Raw genomic sequence first — 22990 nt, forward strand, 5'->3', positions numbered from 1 at the left:
TCACCTCTTAAGTTGCTTCCACAGTGCTTCATAGAGCAGCAGGGCCCAGAGCTGGGTGACCAGTCCCTTGATCCAGATGCTTTATTCCTTTGTTATTTCATACCCCTCTGCCATGAGTGACTTCAAATATACCAATGATGTGTCTGTATGACACATTTCCAAAAGGGGGGCCCCAGGGTCAGAGGGCAGGTGCTATGTGCGTTTGGTCCCTCCCTGTCATGAAGGATTGAATTTTGCTAGGCACACACTCCTTTTCTGTTCTACATACAGACACTGGCTTATCTGCTTGCAGTGTTTTGACATTGTTACATATTTATTAAATTTAATTTTAAGTTTATGGTTATTTGAACTTATTCCCAGCCTTCTTTTTATTTTTTTATTTTGAGACAGGGTCTTACTAAGGTGCCCCAGCTGGCCTTGAACTCACTTTGTAGCCCAGGCTGATCCTAAACTTGCAATCCTTTTGCCTCAGCCTTCCAAGTAGCTGAGGTGACATGTCCTACGGTATTTGGGACTTGGATGGAGATTGCCGAGTGCCCTCCCTGGAGGTCACACCTGTGTCCTCACTAGGTGCCTGTTCCTACAGCCACCCTGGCTGGTGATATGACATACTTCTGGGTGCACTCCAATCTGATAGGCCGAGGCATGAAGTTGGCCGTTGGTGTAAAGTTATTCTTAGTTTTCCAAGGAGTGAGCTTGACCTTTACAAAAAGTCTCAGAGCCCTTTGGTTGTCCTCTGTCTGTGTCTACCGAGCTACTGGGATTTGTCTTCTGGCCAGTTGCAGGAGCTCTGGAAGATTTACAGATAGTTTTTCCTGTTTTTTTTTTTTTTGTTTTGTTGTTGTTGTTATTATTGTTCTGCTTTGTTTCTATCTTATTCATGGTGTGTTTTTGTTTGTTTTTGTCTTTTTGAGACAGGGTCTCCCTGTAATTATAGCTGGCCTAGAGCTCACTATGTAGACCAGGCTGGCCTCCATCTCACAGAGATCCTCCCGCCTCTGCCTCTAGAGTACTAGGATTTTGTTTTGTTTTGTTTTTTTGAGATAGTCTGGTTGTAGAGTTGAAACTGTCCTTCAACTCCTAATCCCCCTGTTTTCACTTCCCAAATACTGGGATTACAGGTCTGTGGCAACACCTGTGGCCCTCTCCTCATACATGTTTTCTTTTGTTTGCCATGCAAAGTTTGCTGTATGTAATGAAACATTGTATTGTTTCCTTGTTTCTTCTGGCTTCTGGAAACTGAGTCATATTGAGGCCTTCCTCAATCTAACATAATAAAGAAGTTCTATGTTGAACTAGGTCATCTCTGTTAATCACATCCAGAAAGACTATAAGGAGACAGCCCTGGTGGGAGCTAGAGTATTTTTAGCACTTTTCTAATGGTTTAAAATAAAATAGTCACCCTTTATCCATGAGAATACATTCTAAGACCCCTGGACCTAATGCCTGAGACCACAGATAGTCCTGAGCACTATAAATACTATTTTCTCTGTACACATATAGCTGTGATAAAATTTAATTTATGGATTGAGCATACTAAGAGATTAATAACAATAACCAATAATAAAATGAAGCAATTATAGCAATGCACTTTATCAAAAGTTATTTAAAATGTATAAATTATTATTTAAGTCACATTCATTTATTTGTGTGTGTGTGTTTGTGCATGTACAGATGGTGTCTGATACATAAGATACCACTGTTGGTTACTTTGTCATGTACAGTACTTATTTCATTTTATTTTTCCACTTTTTAATTACATTTTATTTATTTTTTTGTGTGTACAAGCTCTCCTCTCTCTCTTTCTCTCTCTCTCTCTCTCTCTCTCTCTCTCTCTCTATCTCTCTCTCTCTCTCTCTCTCTCTCTCTCTCTCTCTCTCTCTCTCTCTCTCTCTCTCTCGCTCCCTCTCTGTCAAAGGACAACTTGTGGGAATTGGTTCTCTCTATCCACCATGTGGTTGGGCCCAGGGATCTAAGGTATTAGGCACCTTTACCAGCTGCTGAGCCATCTTGACAGTCCCATAGCACTTATTTCAAAAATAAACAACAAGCAGAGTGTGTTGGCATATGCCCTGGATCCCAGCTATCAGGAGGCTAAGGCAGAATTTCAAGTTCGAGGTCAGTCTGAGCTGTATAGGGAGTACCAGCCATCTTGGGCTAAGTAATGAGACCCTGTCTCTAAAAACCAAAACAAACAAATGAACAATTAAGAATTCTTTCCAACTAAATGAAAATGTTGAGGAAAGAAAAAGTACAGGGAGTTTGTGCCTATGCCCAAGGTTGTGATGGCTAGTAATGCCTGTCATGTCCAGAGAGGAGAAGGCATTTTCCCAGGATCACACAGCAGTGAGCAATAGCTGTGAGGTCAGTGCCACTGGCCAGGTTTCCTAGGAGATTTTCCTAATCATCTGTAAGTACACAATGACATCCATTTCAGGAAGGGAATGTCTGCAAAGTCATCCTGTGCATTGAGCAGTTGCCATCTCTCTGGACATGGTGGCTAGGGCCGTGCTGATCATTCCTCCTCGTGGTAGTTGTGAACCTAGGTGGGGGTTGTTTTTTTTGGCAGCCTGTGAACCCAGCCCTGGTACTGAAAGGTGGGCAGGGGGAGCTCCTCCTGTTTGTTCAGGGAGGAGAGGCAGGTGGCATGCCAAGATCTCTAAGGAAGGACAAGGTTGGAGGTCAGGTAGATTTGGACCTGCTCTGGAACATTACACATTCCAGCTCTGGCCATGGGCCAAACCTCTGGCAACCTGTTTGAGGATGGGGGGCAGGAAGGTAGCAGCCCTCTTGGTAGTAGAGATGGGCAAGATGTACTCAGGTTAACACAGAGAGTGAAGAAGGTCTTGCCCCAGGCTGCCCAGCCAGCCTGTAGGCTTTACAGCGCTAAGGGAGTTCAAAGGTTCCCGTAGACCCTCAGCTCTGGTCCCTAAGCCAGTGGCCCTTCCTCTAAGCATGGTAGTTTCCAAGGCAATCCACCTGCCTGAACTGAGTGCCAGGGGAAGGGGAGTCTAATCTTGGGCTGCTCAGTACCCCCTCATATGACTGTTCTTGGTCCACAGCTCATCTTTAAAAAGAGCCTGTTTCCCTCATCTACGAAATGGGCTGAATGCTTCTCTTGGGAAGGGCTGGGCCCAGGGAGAGTAAGGCCCAGGAGGTAAGGACCTGGCAGGCTAGGTGAGGGGCTACTGCTGGAGCAGTGAATGCTAGAGCTTCACCTGGGCCTTCTCAAGCAGGATAAGACCTGTGTGATGGAAAAATCCTGGCACTGGTGAGACCCAGGCAGGCATTATGGGGACCCCTGGAAGGGAGAGGAAGAGGAGGGACTGGGGTATAGATGAGGATGTTGTAAATTTCCGGAATCCTTTCAGGAGCATGCCACTTCCTCAGGGAGACTGAAAAGACCTGGGAGGTGGGAGTCAAAAAGTTCTCCCTGTCTCATACACTTGGAGGTAACAGAAAAGAGACCTGCTTGGTCTGCCCCAGAGGACAGGCATGGGGCTCTGGCTGGGATTATGTAGGCAACATCTAAGTTCATGTTGGGAAGATTTTTCCATTGAATGAATTGAATGAATGAATGAATGAATGAATGAATGAATGAATGAATGAATAAAAGCTGGTTATTGTGAAATAATGTGTTAGGTTCCAACCATTGAATGAATTGAATGAATGAATGAATGAATGAATGAATGAATGAATGAATGAATATTAATGTTGAGACAGGACAGGGTCCTGTGTAGCTAAGGCTGGCTTAAGAATCGTAATCCTCCTGCCTCTACCCTCCAAGTGCTGGGATGATGATATAGGAATACTGGTGTGTCTTTGAGAGTGACGGAGCCTTTCTTGGTTTTGTTGTGCTTAGCTTGAGAGGCTGAGGTCCCCAAAACTCAATGGCCACCAAATCCACCTCAGGTCAGAGGCATTTGGTTTCTTGTCTTGCAAATTTGAAGAATGAAATTTACAGACCACAAAGGGTGAGTTTTAGGAAGAAATGTTTTACTATAGGGAGCTTAGGGGAGAGAAAGAAGGCAGAACTCCTGCACAGCAGGAGGGGTCCCCTGGGAGTGGGATTCCATTGAGCCTCATTGCTCCAGAGTTAATAAAGCTTTAGTGGATGAAGGAAAGAAGGGGAGATGAGCTGGCCAGGTCCCTCGAGGTTCTGGTCACATCCTCAGTATGGTTTCAAGGAACAGCGTACTACTCTTTTAGAGAAAAGAGATAAGGAAAAAACCAGACCCCCTCCATGGCATCCTCAGCCTCTGGCTCTGGTAGAACCAAAGACATCTTTGGCTTAGACAGTTCTGGCATCTCTGGCCACAGGCAAGTGTACTAGCAGGCCCAAGACATTTCCAGCTCTTAGCCAAGCAAGAAAACTGGTCACTTTTCTTTAGGGATCTTTTTATCCCAAACGGCCTAAGCAATTTCTACCTCCTGTTCTCATCAATCACAGGTATGGTCCACCACCAGCATGACTGGGAAGATTTTTCTAAAACTGTAGATATACTCAAGGGTCATATGGTTCGAGACATACAAGGTCCACAAGGCACAGCCATTAGCGTGTGCGTGCGTGCGTGCATGTGTGAGTGTGTGTGTAAACCCTCGCACCTCTGGGATTTAAACACTCTTTTCAGAGACCCAGGACTTGGGAATAGCAGGTAGCATGGGGAAGGCTGCATTTGGAAGGCCGTGATCCTGGCCAAGGTCCATATGGGGCGCCTATGGGCCAGGCCCAGCTGCCCAGCACCCTGCTACTTTCCATGGACCCAGAACAGTCAGGCACAGAACTGGCCCTGGGAGAGTTTGTCTACTGGCTGAGTGACTCAGTATGGCCCCTTGCATACCTATATTTCAAGTAGCCAAAGGGGCAGCTGGGTGGCCCAAGGTTGTGTTGTCTTTGCTCCCAGGCTTCCTGGGAAGTTGGACATGATAAGCCCAGTATTCTGGAATTCTCTGTAGCCAGTACAGGAATTCCAAGGTGCCTCCCCCGGTTCTCCTCTGGCACAGGGAAGGCGTGGTGTGTGGTGGTGGTGTGGCCTGCCCAGGCGTCCGGAGCCTCTGTCCCCTGCCCCTTTGTCTCGTGTGACACAATGGGTGGCTTTTTGTCTCTATAAAGTCCCTTTCAGTATAGGGAGAAGGGCCAAGATGGGGGTGGAGGTTGGGCCAGGCCAGGCCAAGTTCTGAGTGTCCTCAGCTGCCTAGATATGTCCTGAGTGAGGGGGACCCCAGGAAGGGTCACGTGACCATCCTGGGCCTCAGCTTTCTGATAGTGCCATGTGAGCAAATGCTGAGCACTGTGAAGGACTTAGGCCACTCATCAGTGGTCTGGGGCCTGTCCTTGATATTCCTCCTCAATGTCGGTTTGTCTACCCTCACTGTTTCTAATACATTTGATTTAGTTACAGTTAAACACTAAGATTTTATACTTAACCACCACAACAAAAACAATTTCTAGGGTCTCCTCAAAATTTAGCAGCACTGCTGCTGTGGCTCCATGGCAGAGCATGCACAGACCCTGGTTCTGCCTAGCAGCCCTGACTCCCCAACTTGGGTTCCCACCAGATGCCAGCATGGTGTTCCGCTCCAGAAGCTTCACTTGGCTATTTCTACAGCCCGCACTGCCTGCCTTGGGACCCTTGTGCCAACTTCCAGGCCCCAAGGGAGCTTCTATTTGGGGAAAGCACCTCACTCTGCCATCACTTGCCTGGGTTTTGGTCAAGCTGCATAACCATGCCCTCTTGGCAACTCCTTCATGTACCCTAGATGAGGAATATATCAGAAAGTTTAGGTGAGTCTCTCAAGGCCACACAAGAAGCCTGCTTGGGTCTGAACCTGTCTAAAAAGTAGGGGGATAAAAGGAGAGTTGGAGTGATGTTTTGGGGCCAGGGAGGAGTTTGCTTGGCTTCTGTGGGGTTAGCAAATTTGGTAGCCAATATGGGAGAGAAGATTTTGGGCCCCTGAGAAGGGCTGCATTGTAGTGTTAGACCTCAGATTCTGGGGGGCCTGAGCCCCTGCCTCCACTGTTCAAGGAGAAAACTGAGGTCTCCAGGGGTACAGTAGCTGCCCACAGTCCCTCAGTCTGGGGGAGGTGGAAGGAGGGAGTGCAGCTCCAGCCCTGTTGCCTTGGCTGTCCCATGGGTGGGCCACACTGGTCAGGGCCCTTATCTGGGACAAACTGGTACCTGGTACTTGTGTTTAGACACTTTCATTATCTGCCTGAGCCCTCTGCACTGAGGAGCTGAACATGCTGTTACCAGCTTAGGAGACAAGGCATGGAGAATGACCCAGAGCTGGGGATGGAACTCAGGGCCACACATGCTAGGCAAGCACTCTACCACTGAGATACATCCTCAAGCCCTTTTTTTCTTCTATTTCCTTTTGAGATACATTTCTTAAATTTCTCAGGCTGATCTTGAATTTGCAGTCTTCCTGCCTCAGTCTCCCGAGTAGCTGAGGCTACAGGCATATACCACCACACCCTGCTTTGGAACCATTCTTTAACCCTCAGAGGGATAGTAACATCAGGCTGGTGGGCCTGTTCAGCCTGTGCTGGCTGTGGCCTCCCTGCTTTGCACTTCTTTATTTACATCTCAGAGCCACCCTAAGACCTGAGACACTCACATGGAATGAACTTGCCAAGTCTGCTAGCAAGTAGCCAGACCAGAGCTTGGATTCAAGGAGTGGAAAAGTCAACCATCTTCTTTAATGAATACCAGCAGCACAGTTTAATGACAACATGACATCTATAGTTTCAGGTATGGGTCTGAAAGATGTCCTAGCTCTTCTGTGGGCCAGAAGTCCTCCTTCTGGTAGTGACTGGAAGTCTCTGGCAGTCCTTGGCTTATGGGCACATCACTCAACCCTCTGCCTCCATCTTTATCTGGCCTTCTCCCTGGATGGCCCTTAGCCTCAATTTCCCTGGTCTTCCAGTCTAGTCACTGGGTTAAAGCTCCAGCTGCATTCATGGGCCGGGGGGGTGGGGCTGGCTCAGCTCCATCACCAACAAAATAGGGAAAACCTGCCCCAGAGCCATGGGAAGGAAGGGAGCATGTCCTGCCCCTAGCTGGCCTGTCCACCTATTGTCGTGGGCAGTTTCTGAGAAGAGTAGCTGGCCTCAGTGAAGCTAGGAATGCCTCCTGGTCACCCAGATGATTTTAATCTCTTTTGCCTCCTTTGTTTATTTTATTTTATTTTTTTAGGTTACAGGATTGAATCCAGGACTTCGTGCTTATATGGCAAGCTGTCTGCCACATCTACAACCTACACAGTGCTAAGCAAAGCATTTCTGCATTAAGGATATAGTTTAGTGGTAGACTGCTTGCCTAGCATGCATGAGACCCTGGGTTTAATCCCCATTACTAGGAGAAAAAAATTTAAAATATATATAAATTTAAAAACCTCATTTCTTTTTGTGTGTTTTATTTGTTTGTTTTTGGTCTTTTTGAGACAGAGTGTTCCGGTCGCCTCCAGCTAGCCTGAAACTTGCTATATAGACCAAGCTGGCCTTGAACTCACAGAGATTTGCCTGCTTCTACCTCCCGAGTGCTGAGCTTAAAGATGTGTGCTATCAGGCCCTCTTTGTGTGTGTGTGTGCGGGGGGGAGGGGGGTCTTTTTGAGACAGAGTCTGGTTCTGTAGACCCAGCTGGCCTAGAACTCATTATGTAGACCACGCTGGCCTCAAACTTCCAGAGATCCACCTGCCTCTGCCTCCCAAGTGCTGGGGCTAAAGGCATGCGCCACCACGCCTGGCTCTTTTTGTGTGTTTTGAGATAAAACAGGCTGGCCTCAAACTGACTATGCAGCCCAGGCTGGCCTGCTTTAATTTTATTTAATTTTATGTGTATGGGTATATGCCTGCATGTAGGTAGGTGCGACCATGTCGTGCAATACCTGTGGAGGACAGAAGAGGCTATTGGATCCCCTGGAACTGGAGTTACGGACAGTTGTTAGCTGTAATGTGGGTGCTGGGATTCAAACCTGGGTCTTCTACAAGAACAGTGTTCTTAACCACTGAGCAATCTCTCTAGCCCCAATAATAAAATATTCTTTGTTATTTTGTCTTTTTTTTTTCAGAGCTGAGGACTGAATCCAGGGCCTTGTGCTTGCTAGACAAACACTCTACCACTGAGCTAAATCCCCAACCCCAACAATAAAATATTTTTTAAAAAACAAGAGGGGATGTCAGGAGAGAAGAAGGGCAGCAGAGGGGAGGGAGGGGGAGGGGGAAAGAGAAGGAGAAGAAAAGGTTCCTAATCCATATTCTTCAGACTATAGAGAAAAAGGCTCCGTACCCCTGAGAGTCCAGATAACTCTCCGTTTATCTGCGGCCTCTACTGCCTGGAGATGCATTGTGGGGCCTTTCAGGGGTGGTGGGGAGGCAAATGTCTGTATGAACCACTGTAGAAACTCAGGCAGATGACCACAGAGGCAAAGGTGATCCATACAGGGCCTGGAGGTAGAGTTGACTTCATTCTTCTCCAGAGTCCCACATGGTTCTCCCTGTCCCCTCCCTCACTTCCTTGGTTATTACCATGTCATTTTACCAGTGAGATCTTTCTCAACCCTGTATCTAGAACTGCATCAGTCCCTCCTCCTGGTCCCCCTCTTCACCTGCCCTTGTGAGTATGCCCTGTGAGTTTGACCAGCTTACATGTTTGATCAGGTCCTCCTTGCTGGCGAGAGAACCACCCTGAGAGCAAGACACCTTGCAGCAGACAAGCTGCTTGAGGGTTTAGGGGACAAGCACCAGCTGTGCTGGAGGGGTGTGTGAGCTGCTTGACGAGTGTTCTGGACCCAGAGGTCCTGGGGGACAGGGAGTAGAGTTGAGATCTTCTTTCTCATCCTCTGCTCCCAGTTACCTACTGGCCTTTGTGACCTCTGAAGGGTAGCTCCATGCTGAAACACATCTTCTGTCCCTTCAGATAAAGTAGGGTCCACAGTAAGTGGGACTTCAGTGAATCCCAACTGAGAGGGGCCCAGGGGTCCTGCATCTCCTAAAACCTTAGCTCCCTGGTAGGGCCACAGGGCCACAGGGTTACTGGGTCAAGCAAATGTCCAGGCTAGGGGCTTGGGGACAAGGAGAAACCAGTTTGTTTGGTTCCAATGGAGGAATGGACCTTCCTTGTTCTAGGGCAGAAACCAAGGCTGCTGTTTGGCATGGGGCCAGGCGGCACAGCCCAAAGGCACACAAATTCCCCCTGCCTATCTACCACTTCATCTCTGTGGAAGCCTGTTACAGGTTTGCTGATCTGGAAACCAGGGGTGAGATGGGACACAGCACAGGACAGGGTAAGGACAACCTAGGTGCCTGGCCAGCCCTGTCCTTGGAGGTAACTGGCACACCCTCCAGAGTAGGGCAGATCTGGGTTGAGGCTCACCTACCTTTTACCCACAGTGATGAATACATGCCTCTCACGCAGCTGTGGTGAGACAGACTGGCTAGAGGGTTTTGGAGGAATGGATAACACAGGGAGGCTCCCCTGAGTGACTCTGAAGAGCAGGAGTGTACCTGTGCTCCCTACCCCGACTCCTATGCTGAAGCCTTGAGTGACAACACCTCAGGGGTGTGAGTATAAACATACAAGCGTCTTTTCTGGATTTTCACTTTAATGCATTTTCTAATTTCCTTTCAGAGTGTAGGAACCAGACTTGAACCCTCTTTACACAAGCTGGGGTCCCTGGGAGGGCCACCTTCCTATTCCTCTCCTGAGACAGGGCCTGAGACACTGCTTCAGGAGCCTGCTTTCCTGACAGCTTGACCCGACCCAGCTTTGTGGCCTCTGCTGGTGTGTTTGGCTCAGACAGGGTGATATGGGTGGGATACAGAAGAAAAGGTATGTGGGGGTCAGGTGTAGTGGCACATACATGTGCTACCAGCACTTGAAAGGCAGAAGAATTTTGAGTTCGAGGCTAGTCTGGGCTATCTAATGAGACCATGCCCCAGCCTCCCCCCAAAAGCAAAGAAAGACAGAAAATGAGAGTTCTCTCTCTCTCTCTCTCTCTCTCTCTCTCTCTCTCTATATATATCTCTCTCTCTCTCTCTTCCTCTTATTATATATTATATAGTGTGTGTATGTGTGTGTGTGCGTGTGCATTATGGTACACATGTGGAGGTCAGAGGGCAATTTGTAGGAGTCAGTTGGTTCTTTCCTTCCCGCATGTGGGTTCCAGGGATCAAACTCAGGTCATTAGACTTGATGGCAAGCACCTTTATCCACTGAGCCATCTCACAGGCCCTTGACTCCATCATGGCACATAACCACAGGCTGGAGAAGCCCAGCTGGTCTCCCCCATCTTCTCACTCTAAAGTGGGCCCAGGGGCTACAGTCTAGCCTGCTTATGAGTGTCAGAGGCGAGAACTGATGGAATGAGATATCTGGGGCTTACCCCAGCCAAGGAGAGCAGTTATAGAGCCTGGGAGCTGCCAGGGGGCTGCTGGGCTCCTTGGGCTCCTGAACCTGGTCAACCCTGGCCTGTCTGTTCCTGTCCTGACCCCACATGTGTAGGGGTTCAAAAAAACCTTCGTGGTCTCTGATGGGGTAGTCAGGGAGGAGGTTCTTGGCAGAGCTCCAGCTCTGGGTTATGAGATCCAGAGGTGTATGGACTGGGAGCTTGCAGTGGTGGTCTGTCAGCAGAGTGAGCAGTCAGGGGACTTGTCCCCAAAGATCAGCACCCAGAGGATGTTCTTGCTCCTAAGGCATTTCACCATCCGACTTGGGGTGGGTTCACCCTTGGGCTGGGGCCACCTGCCTTCATGCTGTACCCATGGGCCTTGCCCTAGAGCTGCAACAGACTTTCACACCCATAGTCACCAGGGTTCCAAATAATACCCTGGTAGGGAAGGGTGGGTGTCCCACCCTAGATATCCTTAGCCAGCCAAGCAGAGGTTGGGGAGGCCCAGGATAGCCACAGGGGTGGCAATTCCCATGACCTTCTACATGCTCCCTGGGCCATACTCCTGCAAGAAATGTGTGTGTGTGTGTGTGTGTGTGTGTGTGTGTGTGTGTGTGTGTAAGTCCCTGGGTGGGTGTGGTGGTGGTGGGGAGTTGCCCTCTTAGGGGAGGAAAGCAAGTACTGCCTTTGATCCTATGTATGAACCTCAACTCAGTCCTAGGGTCTTGAGTAGCCCTGTGAGGTGGCTGTGGTCCCTGTACCTTTTTAAGTGAGGTGATAAAACATAGAGATGTTATAAGCTTGCCCAGAGCCATGCAGGGAACAGACTTTAAGTCAGGCAGTTGGCACTAGAGTCTATGTTGTTAGCTACACCATACATAGTCTTTGGGGGATATTGAGCCATCCTGTCACGTGGGAACAGTGTGACAGACAGTCCCTTGGGTTTCCTCTGTGAGACAGGAGGGGAACACCTATAAGTAGGTGGGAGTCAGGACAGACAGCTGGAAGTCAGAGGTAGTGGAGTTGGAGGAGCAGAAAGTAGAAGGCCACCCAAAAACCTGGAGACAGTCTCTGCTGGAACCAGTCATGAGGACCCCACACAGGCTGTTCTGTCACCAGTTCAAGGGAGGATATGAGTTTTTTTTCTTTCCAAAGGCCCTATGGCTCAAGGAAAGACAGGGCTTGTAAGAGACTCTTTTTTTAAAAAAATTACATTTATTTATTTATTTATTTATTTATCATGTGTATATGTATATGTATAATGTGTGTGTGTGTGTGTGTGTGTGTATGAGTGTATCCACATGTACACCACTGTGTGCATGTGGAATTCAAAGGACAACTTGGTTTTTTCTTTTCACCATGTGGGTCCCAGGGATGGAATTCAGGTCATCAGCCTTGGCAGCAAGCTCCTTATTCCCTGAGCCAGCTTGCCAGCTCCCTTTTTAATTTATTTTGTTTTTAGTGTGTATGTATGTGTGCAGCAAACAATTTTAACTGATGAGCCATCTTACTGGTCCCCATAAGACAACTTTTGGGAGTCAGTTTTCCCCTTTCACTGTTTGTTATAGGGTTGAACTCAGATGATGAGTCATTCAGGTCATCAGGCACTTAGGTTTTCAAGCGTGGGTGCCAAGTGCTGTTATGTGCTGAGCCATCTTGTAGGATATATATAAAGCAGATATGCTTTATTTTTATTTTATGTGTATAAGTGTATTACCTACATGTATGTAAGTGCACCTGTGTCATGCAATGCCCGCAGAGGTCAGAAGGGGCATCAGGTTCCCTGGAACTGGAGTTAGGTTGGTTGTTAGCTGCCATGTGGGTGCTGGGAACCAAACCTGGGTCCTCTATAAAAGCAGCCAGTGCTCTTAACCACTTAGCCATCTCTCCAGCTCCAATTTATATATATATATATATTTTTGTTGTTGTTGTTGTTCACATGGCCCAGACTGGCCTAGAACTCATGTAGTTGAGTTGGTTTTGAACCCTGCGCCTCCTGCCTCCTTCTATAAGTGTTGGGATTACAGATGTGTACCTCCAGGCCTGGCTTGCAGCAGTTTCTTTTCTGCACTGGTAACAAAGCCCAGGTCCTGTACCAGTATAGGGACACAACCATAGACTGCCATGGACTGCCTTTGGGAAGTTTAGTCTGGGGAAGAAACACTGTCAGCACCTTGGGTGGTGGTGTCTGTCACCCAGACTGTAGAAGTAGGGAAGGTGCTACGGGGCATACGTCATCTCAGTCAAGAAGGGTTTCATGTCACAGCACAGTGAAGATCGAAGGGGGCAGAATGGACAGGCAAGATACCTGCAGAATATACAGCAGGAGCCAAGTCAAGGTTTCTTTTAAAAAATGTTTACTATTGGGGCTGGAGAGATGGCTCAGTGGTTAAGAATACTGGATGCTCTTGCAGAGGACCTGGGTTTGATTCCCAGCACCCACATGGCAGCTAACAGCTGTCCTTAATTCCAGTTCCAGGGGATCCCATACCCTCTTCTGACCTCCATGGGCACTGCATGACAGGGATGCACCTACCTACATGCAGGCAATACACTCATAAACATAAAACAATAAACTTTAAAAAGTTTATTTTTGTTTGTGAATGATGTAGGCATAGGGGACATGCCATGATGCATGTGGAGGTCAGAGGACAACTTTTGAGCTCTCTCTTTCTACCTTTACATGGGTCCCAGGTATCCAACTCAGGTTAGGCTTGTATGGCAAGCATTTTGCACACTGAGTCATCTGTCTGGCCCAGGGTTTCTCGTGTAAACAATAAAGGAGGCCAAGGCCTGGACCTGGTCTGGGCCTCCAGCTGGAACTGTGGAGCTCTGGGAGACTCCTCCTGTTTTGTCCCTAGGTGCTGGGACTACTAGTGTGGGCCCTGATTGCTGACACTCCGTACCACCTATACCCTGCCTACGGCTGGGTGATGTTCGTCGCCGTCTTCCTCTGGCTGGTGACAATCGTCGTCTTCATCATCTACTTGTTTCAGCTACACATGAAGTTGTACATGGTTCCCTGGCCGCTGGTGGTGAGTCTGGCAAGGGCTCTGGGTGGCTCCAGGTTGAGTCCTCTTACCTATGAATGGCCTTGACAGGACCCCTGTGACTATCCCTAAATGAGAAGTGGAGGGCCTGGAGTAGGTGGGTTGGTCAAAGTCCTCCTGCCCCTGGCAGAACTGAGTGGGAGAGCCTGATAATGGCTGAAGTAGATGTTTGGTTTGGTCCTGGGAAGGGCTTAGCAGTTAGGGGCTGAGTGGATCCACATAAGGCCCTTTAGATTCTTATAGATATAGTTTCTTTTTTGAAGGTGGTCAGAATTTGAGCCTGGGTGTCTTGAGTTTGACAGGTGCTCACTTCAGCCTAGCATGAATATCCACTGCCCCCAGACAGCCCTACAGCCCAGGAGAGGATGGGTTCCCCAGGTTTGCTCCAAGCCAGTCTCCTCAGACTGGGGGAAGCACCCTGGCCTGACATGGAAAGTGGTTGGGGTTTTTCTGGAACCTGGAAAACCCTTGCAGCTGGGTCTGAGTCTTTCAGTGAGCACAGAGGCACATGATTGTAAGACAAGCGAAGCTGGGACTAGGCAGCAATTGTTTGCAATTCAATGACTGTTTAATCAGAGGAAACGTGAGTCATGCTGAGACAGAACATGTTTGTTAGCTCTTGTATCACTGGCTGGAGTCAGGCTGGGTGCTCAGTGGCCACTGCATTTGGGGGCACGATTTGGGAGTGAAGAGGCGGCAGCCTGACTTCCGGCTGAGGGTCCAGCTCTCTGCCGAATGTCCCTGGTTCTCTAAGGAAAAATTCTGCTTAGTCTGAGAGGCTTCTGTCTCTGAGACAGGGATGGGTAGCCAGCACAGCTGTGCACTGACGAGGGGCTTCTTCTGGAACCATGGTGGCTGGGTGCTTGTGTCTGTGCTTCAGGCAGGGCAAGGAGAGCTGGGTGACAGCCACTTTGTACCCTCTGGGATGGGGACTGCCAATCCCTTAAAGGGCCAGGCAAGACGGGTTAGTGAATGGACCAGGAGAGTTCCAAAAAACTTAATACGCACATCGCCATGAGGCACTGCCTCTCCTCAGCTTTTGCAGGCTCCATGGTGCCAGGTCTTTGAGTATTTCGTTGTTTTTTGTGTTGATGGTGCTGGGGCTAGAACCAAGGCCAGAAATGCTGAACAGGCACTATCATCTAGCCATATCCCCAGCCCTAAGACCAGTTATTTTTAATTTTTTGATGCAGTCTATGTAACCCAGCCATCGTTCTCCTGCCTCTACCTCTGGGCATGGGGGTTCCCAGAAGCTACCATGCCCGGCTTTAAGTATCTTGTTTTGTTTGAGACAGTGTCTCACTATTTAGAACAGGCTGGCCTTAAACTTGTGACCCTCTCCTGCTTCCACCTCTTGAATGCTGGGATTACGGGTATGTGCCACCATGCCCAGAAGCCTTGAGCATTTTTAATATGAAAATTTCAAGTTTTCATATGGAATCTTTTTGTTTTTTTGAAACAAAGTTTTACTAAGCCCTGGCTGGCCTGAAACTCACTATGTAGACCAGACTGGCCTCAAACTCACAGAGATCCCTCTGGAGTCCTGGGATCAAAGATGTACACTACCATAACCCAGCTGAAATCTAATTTTTTTTTTTCCTTTTTTGGTCTTTTTAAGACAGAGTCTCCTTACAGCCCCAGCTGGCCTGGAGCTCACTATATAGACCAGGATGATCTTAAACTCACAGAGATCAAGACTGCCTCCCCAGTACTGGGATTAAAGGAGTGCGCCACCATGCCTGGCTTGAAATCTAATTTTCACTTTTATTTATTTATTTATTTAAATATTTTATTATTTTTGTTATGTATATGCGTGTATTGCCTGCATGTAGGTAAGTGCACCTATGTTGTGCAATGCCTTCAGAGGACGGAAGAGGCTGTTGGGGGTCCTGGAACTGGAGTTACAGTTGTTAGCTGCCATGTGGGTACTGGGATTCGAACCCAAGTCTTCTGCAAGAACAACCAGTGTTCTTAACTGCTGAGCTATCTCTCCAGCCCCGAAATCTAATTTTTTAAAAAATATTTTATTATTTTTATGTGTACAAGTGTATTGCCTGCATGTATGTGCATACACCCGTGTGGTGCAATGCCGTGGAGGTCAGAAAAGGGCTTTGGATTCCCCTGGAACTGGCGTTAAGGACGGTTCGCAGCCACCATGTGGGTGCTGGGAATCGAACCCGGGTCCTCTGCAAGAGCAGTCAGTGCTCTTAACCGCTGAACCATCTCTCCAGCCCCCGAAATCTAATTTTTAAATGCTGGTAATTAAGAAAAAAATCTATAGGACAATAAGATGGTTGAAGACCATTAGTTTGAAGACTTAACTGGCCCAAGGGTCAGTCACTGGGCATGTGGAACTGGGGACTAGATGCCAGCTGAGGGGCCATATCCTGACAGTTTTTGAAGTGTCATGTAAGGGAGTGAGTGCTTGGTCCCCTGAGGTCCTGACCACAGCAGCATTTGCTGTGAAGCTTTGAGTAGTCAAAGGGCGCCATAGATTCCTCCCACTGGTGAGAGGGATGTAAGGCTCCACCCTAGTGCCAGCCACAAGGCCAAGCCCTGATGTGGTAAGGGGAGGGACATGGGTGTGGCCCTGAGCCACACAGTGGCCTGCATTTCTTTAGTTGGTCAGATGGGTCACTGTGGGCTGGCACTGGCCCTGCTGTCACTTCACTTTCCTGCCCATGCTTTCCTTTGACCTCAGGGGTGTTGATGTTCCCTATAGATGAGTCTTACGTCCCTTCTCTGCCCCCAACAGTTAATGATCTTCAACATCGCTGCCACCGTTCTCTACATCACTGCCTTTATCGCCTGCGCTGCGGCAGTTGATTTGACATCCCTGAAGGGCTCCCGGCCTTATAATCAGCGAGCAGCTGCCTCTGTGAGTATGCTCTCAGGGCATCCTGCCTTCTGCTCTGATCCAGGCCTTGTCTACTTGAGTCCAGGCCTCTGTCTCCACACTCACAGGCTCCTATCTTAGTTACTGTCTAGATGCTCAGTCGGCCTCAGCTGTTCTCAGGCTTCTTAGTGAACATCAGGACCTGGAGGAACCCAAGGACTTGGGGTCTGAGGTGGAGCTCTGCTGTGCCACACTCAATTCTGGTCACATGTCATCTCAAGCCATTTTTAGTAACTACAGACCTTCCCCCTTTGACAGTCTAGCTACAGATTTGATTTTCATCCTCTCTCAGGAAGCCCAAACTTGGGCTTTGTCAAGTGTCCAGTCAAGAAACCAGTCAGTCATACTCCATCCACAAGGCCCTGCACTGTGTGCCTTGCCCTAGTGAACAAGAGCCTATGAGCACTTTTTCAGATGAGGAAGCTGGCTCTGGAAGGCTAACACACTGGCGTGATGGTCATGTCTAGGGGAGGGCAGTCTTTGGTGTCCTTTCCTGTCCTGGTGATGGTGGCTTTGAAATCAGTGAACTTCCTGGGAACAGAGACCTAAAGTGGCTAAAGATACAGGTGAGAGTATACAGTACAAACACCATCCAGAAAATTCCTGGGAAGGTTTTGAGTATTGTTATTATTGGGGATTTTTTATTTTCAGTTCTTAGGCTAGACGAGCACTCTGCCTGAGCCACATTCCAAATGTTCCCTATGGACACTAAGTCCTTGGTAGGTGTGTAGTTACTCTGTGGTCACACCTATCACAACATGCAGTTGGATACCCATGGTTGCCTGCCGTCACTTAGAAAGCAATGTTAGCTGTGCAGTGAGTGTGGTTGCTGGAACAAGTGGTCTGGTTAGTTTCAGGCCATTTGAGACTTGCTGAGGCTGGTGTCACTGTCCCATGAAGTTCCCATGCTCTGCTCTAACTGACCACCTTGGCCTCTTCTTCTCCCCTACCAGTTTTTTGCTTGTCTGGTGATGATTGCCTACGGAGTGAGCGCTTTCTTCAGCTTCCAGGCCTGGCGAGGAGTGGGCAGCAATGCGGCCACAAGTCAGATGGCTGGGGGCTATGCTTAAGCCAGCTGTGCGGCAGCCAAAGCTGTGGCTGCGTCATAGCACAGGGCCACCTGCAAGCTCACTGGACTCAAGCTCTCTAGCACTCCTGAGGGACAGGCCCAGGCTGGCATGCCTAGAGCTGCCAAGCACCAGAGGACAGCTTCCCCATCCCCCTTATTCAGCAGAAGGTGACGGGGGATGTGGGCTTTTGCTGGCTCTGTCTTGTCATCAAAGGACTTCAGTGTCCCAGGCTGGGCCACCCTTCTCACCAGCACTAAATGCACTAACAGACTCCAGACCTGCAGCCTCTGACCCACCACAGTATAAATCTAACAAGCAACAGGGATTATTTTTGTTCCAGGAGAGTTGAACAAGTCCACAGGCTGTTTGGATCCCGCCCTCCCCTTCCCTAAGCCGATGCATCACCTGTAGGGAGACATTTATAGAGTTAAAATATAGAGTTAGGAGCTCAGACACTGGGCAATCTCAGTTGATTTTAAGCAGCTTCCCATTGGTGGCAGCCTCTCCAGGTCGCCTCCCTCACCCAGGCCCTGTGGTACTCTCCCTTTGGGAAAAGCCAGCATTAGTGCAGGCTGCTCCCCCAGGCCTCTGATTAGACACTAGGGACTTTGTGGAGGGAGAGAGGGAGGGAGGGAAGCAGGCCCTGCCTGGGGAGTTGTCATGGGATTGGTAGTGACTTTGTTTTGGGATTTTTTTTTTCTCTTTTTTTACGATTTAAATAAAGTGGAAGAACTTATTTGGAAAAGTATTATCCTCGTGGTCTTAGATGTTTATAAATTCTATTTCTAGACACTTTTTGGTTATTTCAGAAAAACTGGGGGGCTGGAGATGGCTCAGTAGTTAACAGCACTGGCTGCTCTTGCAAAGGACATGGGTTTGGTTTCCAACACCCACATGGTGGCTAACAACAGTCTGCAACTCCAGTTCCAGGGGATCTGACGTCCTCTTCTGGCCTCCATGGGCATTTCATGCATGTGGTACACTTACATACATGCAAGCAAAACACTCATGTACATAAAATACAAATAAAACAAACAACTCCTCCCCCCCGAAAATAAAAGAAAAATTGGGCTCAGCCATGGTAGTGCACACCTTTAATTTCAGCACTGGGGAGACAGAGGCAGGCAGATCTCTGTGAGATTAAGGCCAGCCTGGTCTACATAGCAAGTTCTAGGCCAGTTGGGGCTATAGGGAGACCGTTAAAGAAAAAAAAAAAAGGAAAAAAAAGAAAAGTTGGCAACAATTAAGATGTAATAGAATCAAAGAGTTGCGACTGAGTCATTCAGAGGGAGGGAATCAAATCTGGCTCCAGGTCCCAGCTCACTGGTTGTCTTGGTTACCGTAAATATTAATAGCATCCACTTTGCTCTCCAGTGTAGAATTTGGATGATGAAGGATTAAGCCCTAAGGAGGGCTTGTGTTTAAGGAAGAGCAATACATTTTGAGGCTTAAAGTAGAATCCTGGTAAGCCAGAGACCTCACTCTTTTATCAGGTGTCCAGCACCCCAACACAGCCCATTTTAGGGGAGACATTACAGGCTCTACTGCTCAGGTGAGCACTGCTTTTCCATGGATGAAGAAAAAGGCAGCCTCCCAAGGTTGGGCAAGAATGTGCCAGAGCATCAGTTTTCCTGCCCTGGGCCAGACCCAGCCTCATCACAGGAGGAGACACAGAACAAGCAAGCCTGTTTAGATGCCGAGCCCTGCTGCTCTTACAGCCTGCCTGCCTCCTGGGTCTTTTTTATTCAGTATTTTGTCTCTGAACTTGTTCACTTGCTTTTCTTAACCAGGCAGGCTCTTTTTCTTGTGCTTCTAACATGCCTGCTTGCAATGGGCAGCCCTGCTTATAAAAGAAGCAGGAAGGGAAAGCCAGCGCAGGAGAGGTGGCATTTACAAAGCTGGCCTCCAGAGGGCCTTTGATCTCAGAAGACCAAAGCAACAATACCCGGATGGCAGTGGTTACATTAAAGTGGACAATTCCTGTGCAACGATGGTTCTTCCAAAACACCTCAAATTTTACTCATGTTACAAAAGTAGTAAGTGACACATTACTACAGAAAAACACACAGCTTAGCTTACAACTCATCCTTTAAGTCAGAATGGTCACATGGAAAGTCAGTACAGATTCTTAGTTTTACTATAAAAATGAAAATCAAAAGTATACATTAGGAATTGAACTATTGTTTTTTTTTTCTTTCTAGAGATGTGATACTCATGCTTTCTGGTTGGTGATGGTCCACCAAAGCCAACAGGTGACCAGCCAAGCTGTGCACTGATCCCCTACTCCCACCCCCCAGCCTGAGCTGGATCAGGGGAAGTATCAGCTTGGCAGGAGAGATAGTGACAGGAACAAGTTTCAGATTCCCCTCCCCTCACTGGCTCATACCAAAGGACTGTAGGCAAACATGCACAAGCACACTTAGCAAGCTGTAGTAACAGGATAACCGCAGTCTACTTCTAGCATATAGCCTGTCTGCACTGGTGCCTAGAAAGAGGGTCACCAATGCAGAAAGCAGTTTTGCAATGGCAGCACTAACAACTAAAAGCACACAGCATATAATACTTTGATCTTTTAAGTGGGTGATCATGGATGTTCCAAGATCATATCCACTAGATTAGCCTGAGTTTTCATCTATAAAAATATTTTTCTTGAAAATAATGCTTAAAAGAGACTTAGAGAAACAATGGGACTACATCAAGACCAGCAGAAGATAGCGTCAAATGGACTGCAAATATAAAATTGGGAGTTCATTTTCACACATAGGTAGAAGACATCTCTCTCAGCTGATTCCTACAGCCAAGCCAAGCTGCAGTCACAGGAGATTCAGAAATGAGGACAGGCAGCTGGCTGCGGTAACTCTCTAGATCAATACTCCCAAACAAAAACTCCATTGAGGCTGAGGACTGAAATTGACCCATGTAAGAAAGAGCTGTGGGTGCACAAAGACTCATGCAAAGCCTGCAGAACAAAGGGCTCACGATGGTGGGTTATCACACTGTTGACATACTAACACGTTGCTGGGGAAGGGCCTGCGGCTGAGGTGGCCAACACAGGCCTGTTCCAAAGCTACTCAGAAGCATTCAGAAGAGGTGCCTGTATGGGGGAGGAACAGGAGGCTTACTGAATACAAGAAGGTGTTTCTGGACAAGGGCCAGGAGGGTTGGTCATATTGTCTGGGACTTCGCAATACTTCACATGAATGAAGGACTGGGCACAGTTGGTCTTTCCAAGATGCATCTTCTGCTCATGCCTCTCTGAGCATGTTGGACTGGATTTCAAAGTGATCCCACCTGTTGTCTGGAAGTGGGCCCTAGTGCCGCAGGTTGTTTTGGGAAGCTGGCGTAGAAGATGACTTGCACAAAGAAGTCACAACCAGACCACTGCTTAAGTCCAGTCCACGGCCTTCTTTTTCCTAGAGGAAAAAATCAGAGAACTTCAAGATGCAAGGAATGGAAGCAGCCTCCTGGGCTCAGAGGCCTGCCTGTGGGATGGAGGACTAGAGTTCAGGATGGTAGGGTAGCAGTGTGGGATCGAAAGTAGTGAAAGTGTGGGGAGGGTCACAGGTTATTTCCATCTCTGCTCAACACTGGCCTAGGCACCCCTGAAAAACATGTCTCTCTAGCTGGGTATTGTGGTGCATGCCTTTGACCCTAGCATTGGGAAGCAGAGGGAGTCCAAGGTCAGCCTGGTCTACATAATGAGTTTCAGGCCAGCCAGGATTATACAAGGAGACCCTGTCTCAAAAACAAAAACAAAAACACCTCTCTTTTGCTTGAAATGTTTTTTACAAAGAGCCTGCATAATAAAAAAGGTGACAGAATGAGACAGACCTGCTCTTTCTTTTTTGTCCTGATTGCTGGGGATTCTAAGGTGGTACCTGGGCCAGTTTCACCAAAACATGGAAAAGTCCTGGCCAGAGTGGAACAGCAGCTCCTGCCACTGATGCCTTACATGCTAATAAACTGATACTAGCCATTTTAAGGGGAAACAAAAGATGGGGGTACAGGAAAGGAGGTTGTCTTAGTAGCTCTACTTGAAACTTTCTAAGTGGTTCAGTGCAGCAAGTAGGTGAGCAGTCAAAACTTACTGCTCTGTAGTCGAGAAACATTTCCTTAAAAGCCAGAAAATCTGTGAATGTGAGCAGCATGTCAAAGATGTCGCCAGCCACTTCATCTTTATGGTGCCTGCAAAGGAGAGAATGGTGGCTTCATACATGAACAGCAGGACAGACTCCAAGATGTGCAGGCTGGACATGGTGGGGCATGCCTGCTTTCCCAGAACTTAGGAGGTGAAGGCAGGAGGATTGGGAGTTCAAAGTCAGTCTTGGATACATAGTAAGCTCAAGGCCAGTCTGGGCTACAAAAGACCCTGCATCAAAAAAACAAAAAAGATATCTTGCAAAGGTACTGAGGGCCTCCCAGCTAGGGCTCTCATTGAAACAAAGGGAGAGTGGTTTTCTTCAGTCTAGGGAGGAGAAAGGCGAGAAGCACAGAGCCAGGGTCAAGCTCAACTCACTGCAGTGTCGTGGTGAAAGCCGCCATGTTGAAGCCGGGGATGCGCTCCAGCAGTTGCCCTTCAATGTACTTCTCTATCAGAGAAATCTGCAACAGTGGAGACAGATGACCGTGTGGGCCCTTGGTCTGGGAAGAAAGATCTCTATCTTTGCAGAGAGCCTGTTCCTGCCCTTGGCAGTCATCACCTGAGACCCTCTGTGTGTGTATGAAACAAGTGTACAGATGCCTGGAGGCCAGAAGAGGATGGAATAGCAGGACCTCTGGAATAGCAGGAAGTGTTCTTAGCTGCTAAGCCCTGTTTTTTTTTTTTTATCATTAGTTTGTGTTTGTGAGTGTGCTCATACAAATGAAGTGTACATGTGGGAGTCAAGAGACAATTTTAAGGAGTTGGTTCTCTCCTTCCACCATTGGAGTTCCTGGATCAAACTCCTATTGTCAGGCATTGCTTGGAAAACAGTTTTAACTGAACCATCCCACTGGCCCTATTATGGTCTTTTTTTTGTTTTGTTTTGCTTTGTTTTTAGTCTTTTTGAGACAGGGTCTCCCTGTAGCCCGAGCTGTCCTGGAACTCACTATGTACACCAGGCTGGCCTTGAACTCAGAGATCCACCTGCTTCTGCCTCCCAAGTGCTGGGATTAAAGGCGTGCGCCACCATGCCCAGCTTGTTTTGTTTTTATAGCACACAAATGCAAGGTATTACAACTGAAAACAGGATTATGATAAAGCTAAAGTTTTTTAAAACAAGAAGCTGCAATCTCATCAAATATTATCTGAAATTCTTTTAGAAAATATCCTCAAGACTTGGCAAGAGAAAATGATCTAAACCAGATTCTAATCAGAATTCCCCCAGTGCTGATACATATTAAAAATTGAGCCAAATTGAACTTTAAAAATTTTTATGTGAATTGCTTGCAGTTCTTTAAGTGCACCCATGTTGTGTAAATGGCCATGGAGGTCAGAAGAGGATGTCAGATTCCCTTGGAACTGGAGTTATGAACAGTTGTTAGTTGCCATGCAGGTGTTGGGAATTGAACCTGGGTCCTCTGCAAGAGCAGCTAGTGCTCTTAA

General features: G+C 47.9%; 2 protein-coding genes across 2 annotated transcripts in view; one reads left to right on the forward strand and one right to left on the reverse strand.

Moving 5' to 3' along the window:
• The window catches only part of Pllp (plasmolipin), a 28614-nt gene extending 10334 nt beyond the window's left edge, over window positions 1–18280 (forward strand). Inside the window, exons 2-4 of the mRNA XM_008834902.2 lie at window positions 13252–13425; window positions 16196–16318; window positions 17290–18280. Coding sequence (XP_008833124.1) covers window positions 13252–13425; window positions 16196–16318; window positions 17290–17406 — 414 coding nt within the window. The 3' untranslated portion in view covers window positions 17407–18280. The remainder of the gene's footprint in view (window positions 1–13251; window positions 13426–16195; window positions 16319–17289) is intronic.
• An 869-nt stretch (window positions 18281–19149) lies between these two features.
• Arl2bp (ADP ribosylation factor like GTPase 2 binding protein) overlaps window positions 19150–22990 on the reverse strand; it is a 7905-nt gene continuing 4064 nt past the window's right edge. Inside the window, exons 4-6 of the mRNA XM_008834903.3 lie at window positions 21923–22008; window positions 21495–21591; window positions 19150–20819 (exon numbers count right to left, since the gene is read on the reverse strand). Coding sequence (XP_008833125.1) covers window positions 20718–20819; window positions 21495–21591; window positions 21923–22008 — 285 coding nt within the window. The 3' untranslated portion in view covers window positions 19150–20717. The remainder of the gene's footprint in view (window positions 20820–21494; window positions 21592–21922; window positions 22009–22990) is intronic.

The sequence above is a fragment of the Nannospalax galili genome, unplaced genomic scaffold (assembly GCF_000622305.1).
Source record: "Nannospalax galili isolate Female #2095 unplaced genomic scaffold, S.galili_v1.0 scaffold957, whole genome shotgun sequence".
In the NCBI taxonomy this organism is placed as follows: Eukaryota; Metazoa; Chordata; class Mammalia; order Rodentia; family Spalacidae; genus Nannospalax; species Nannospalax galili.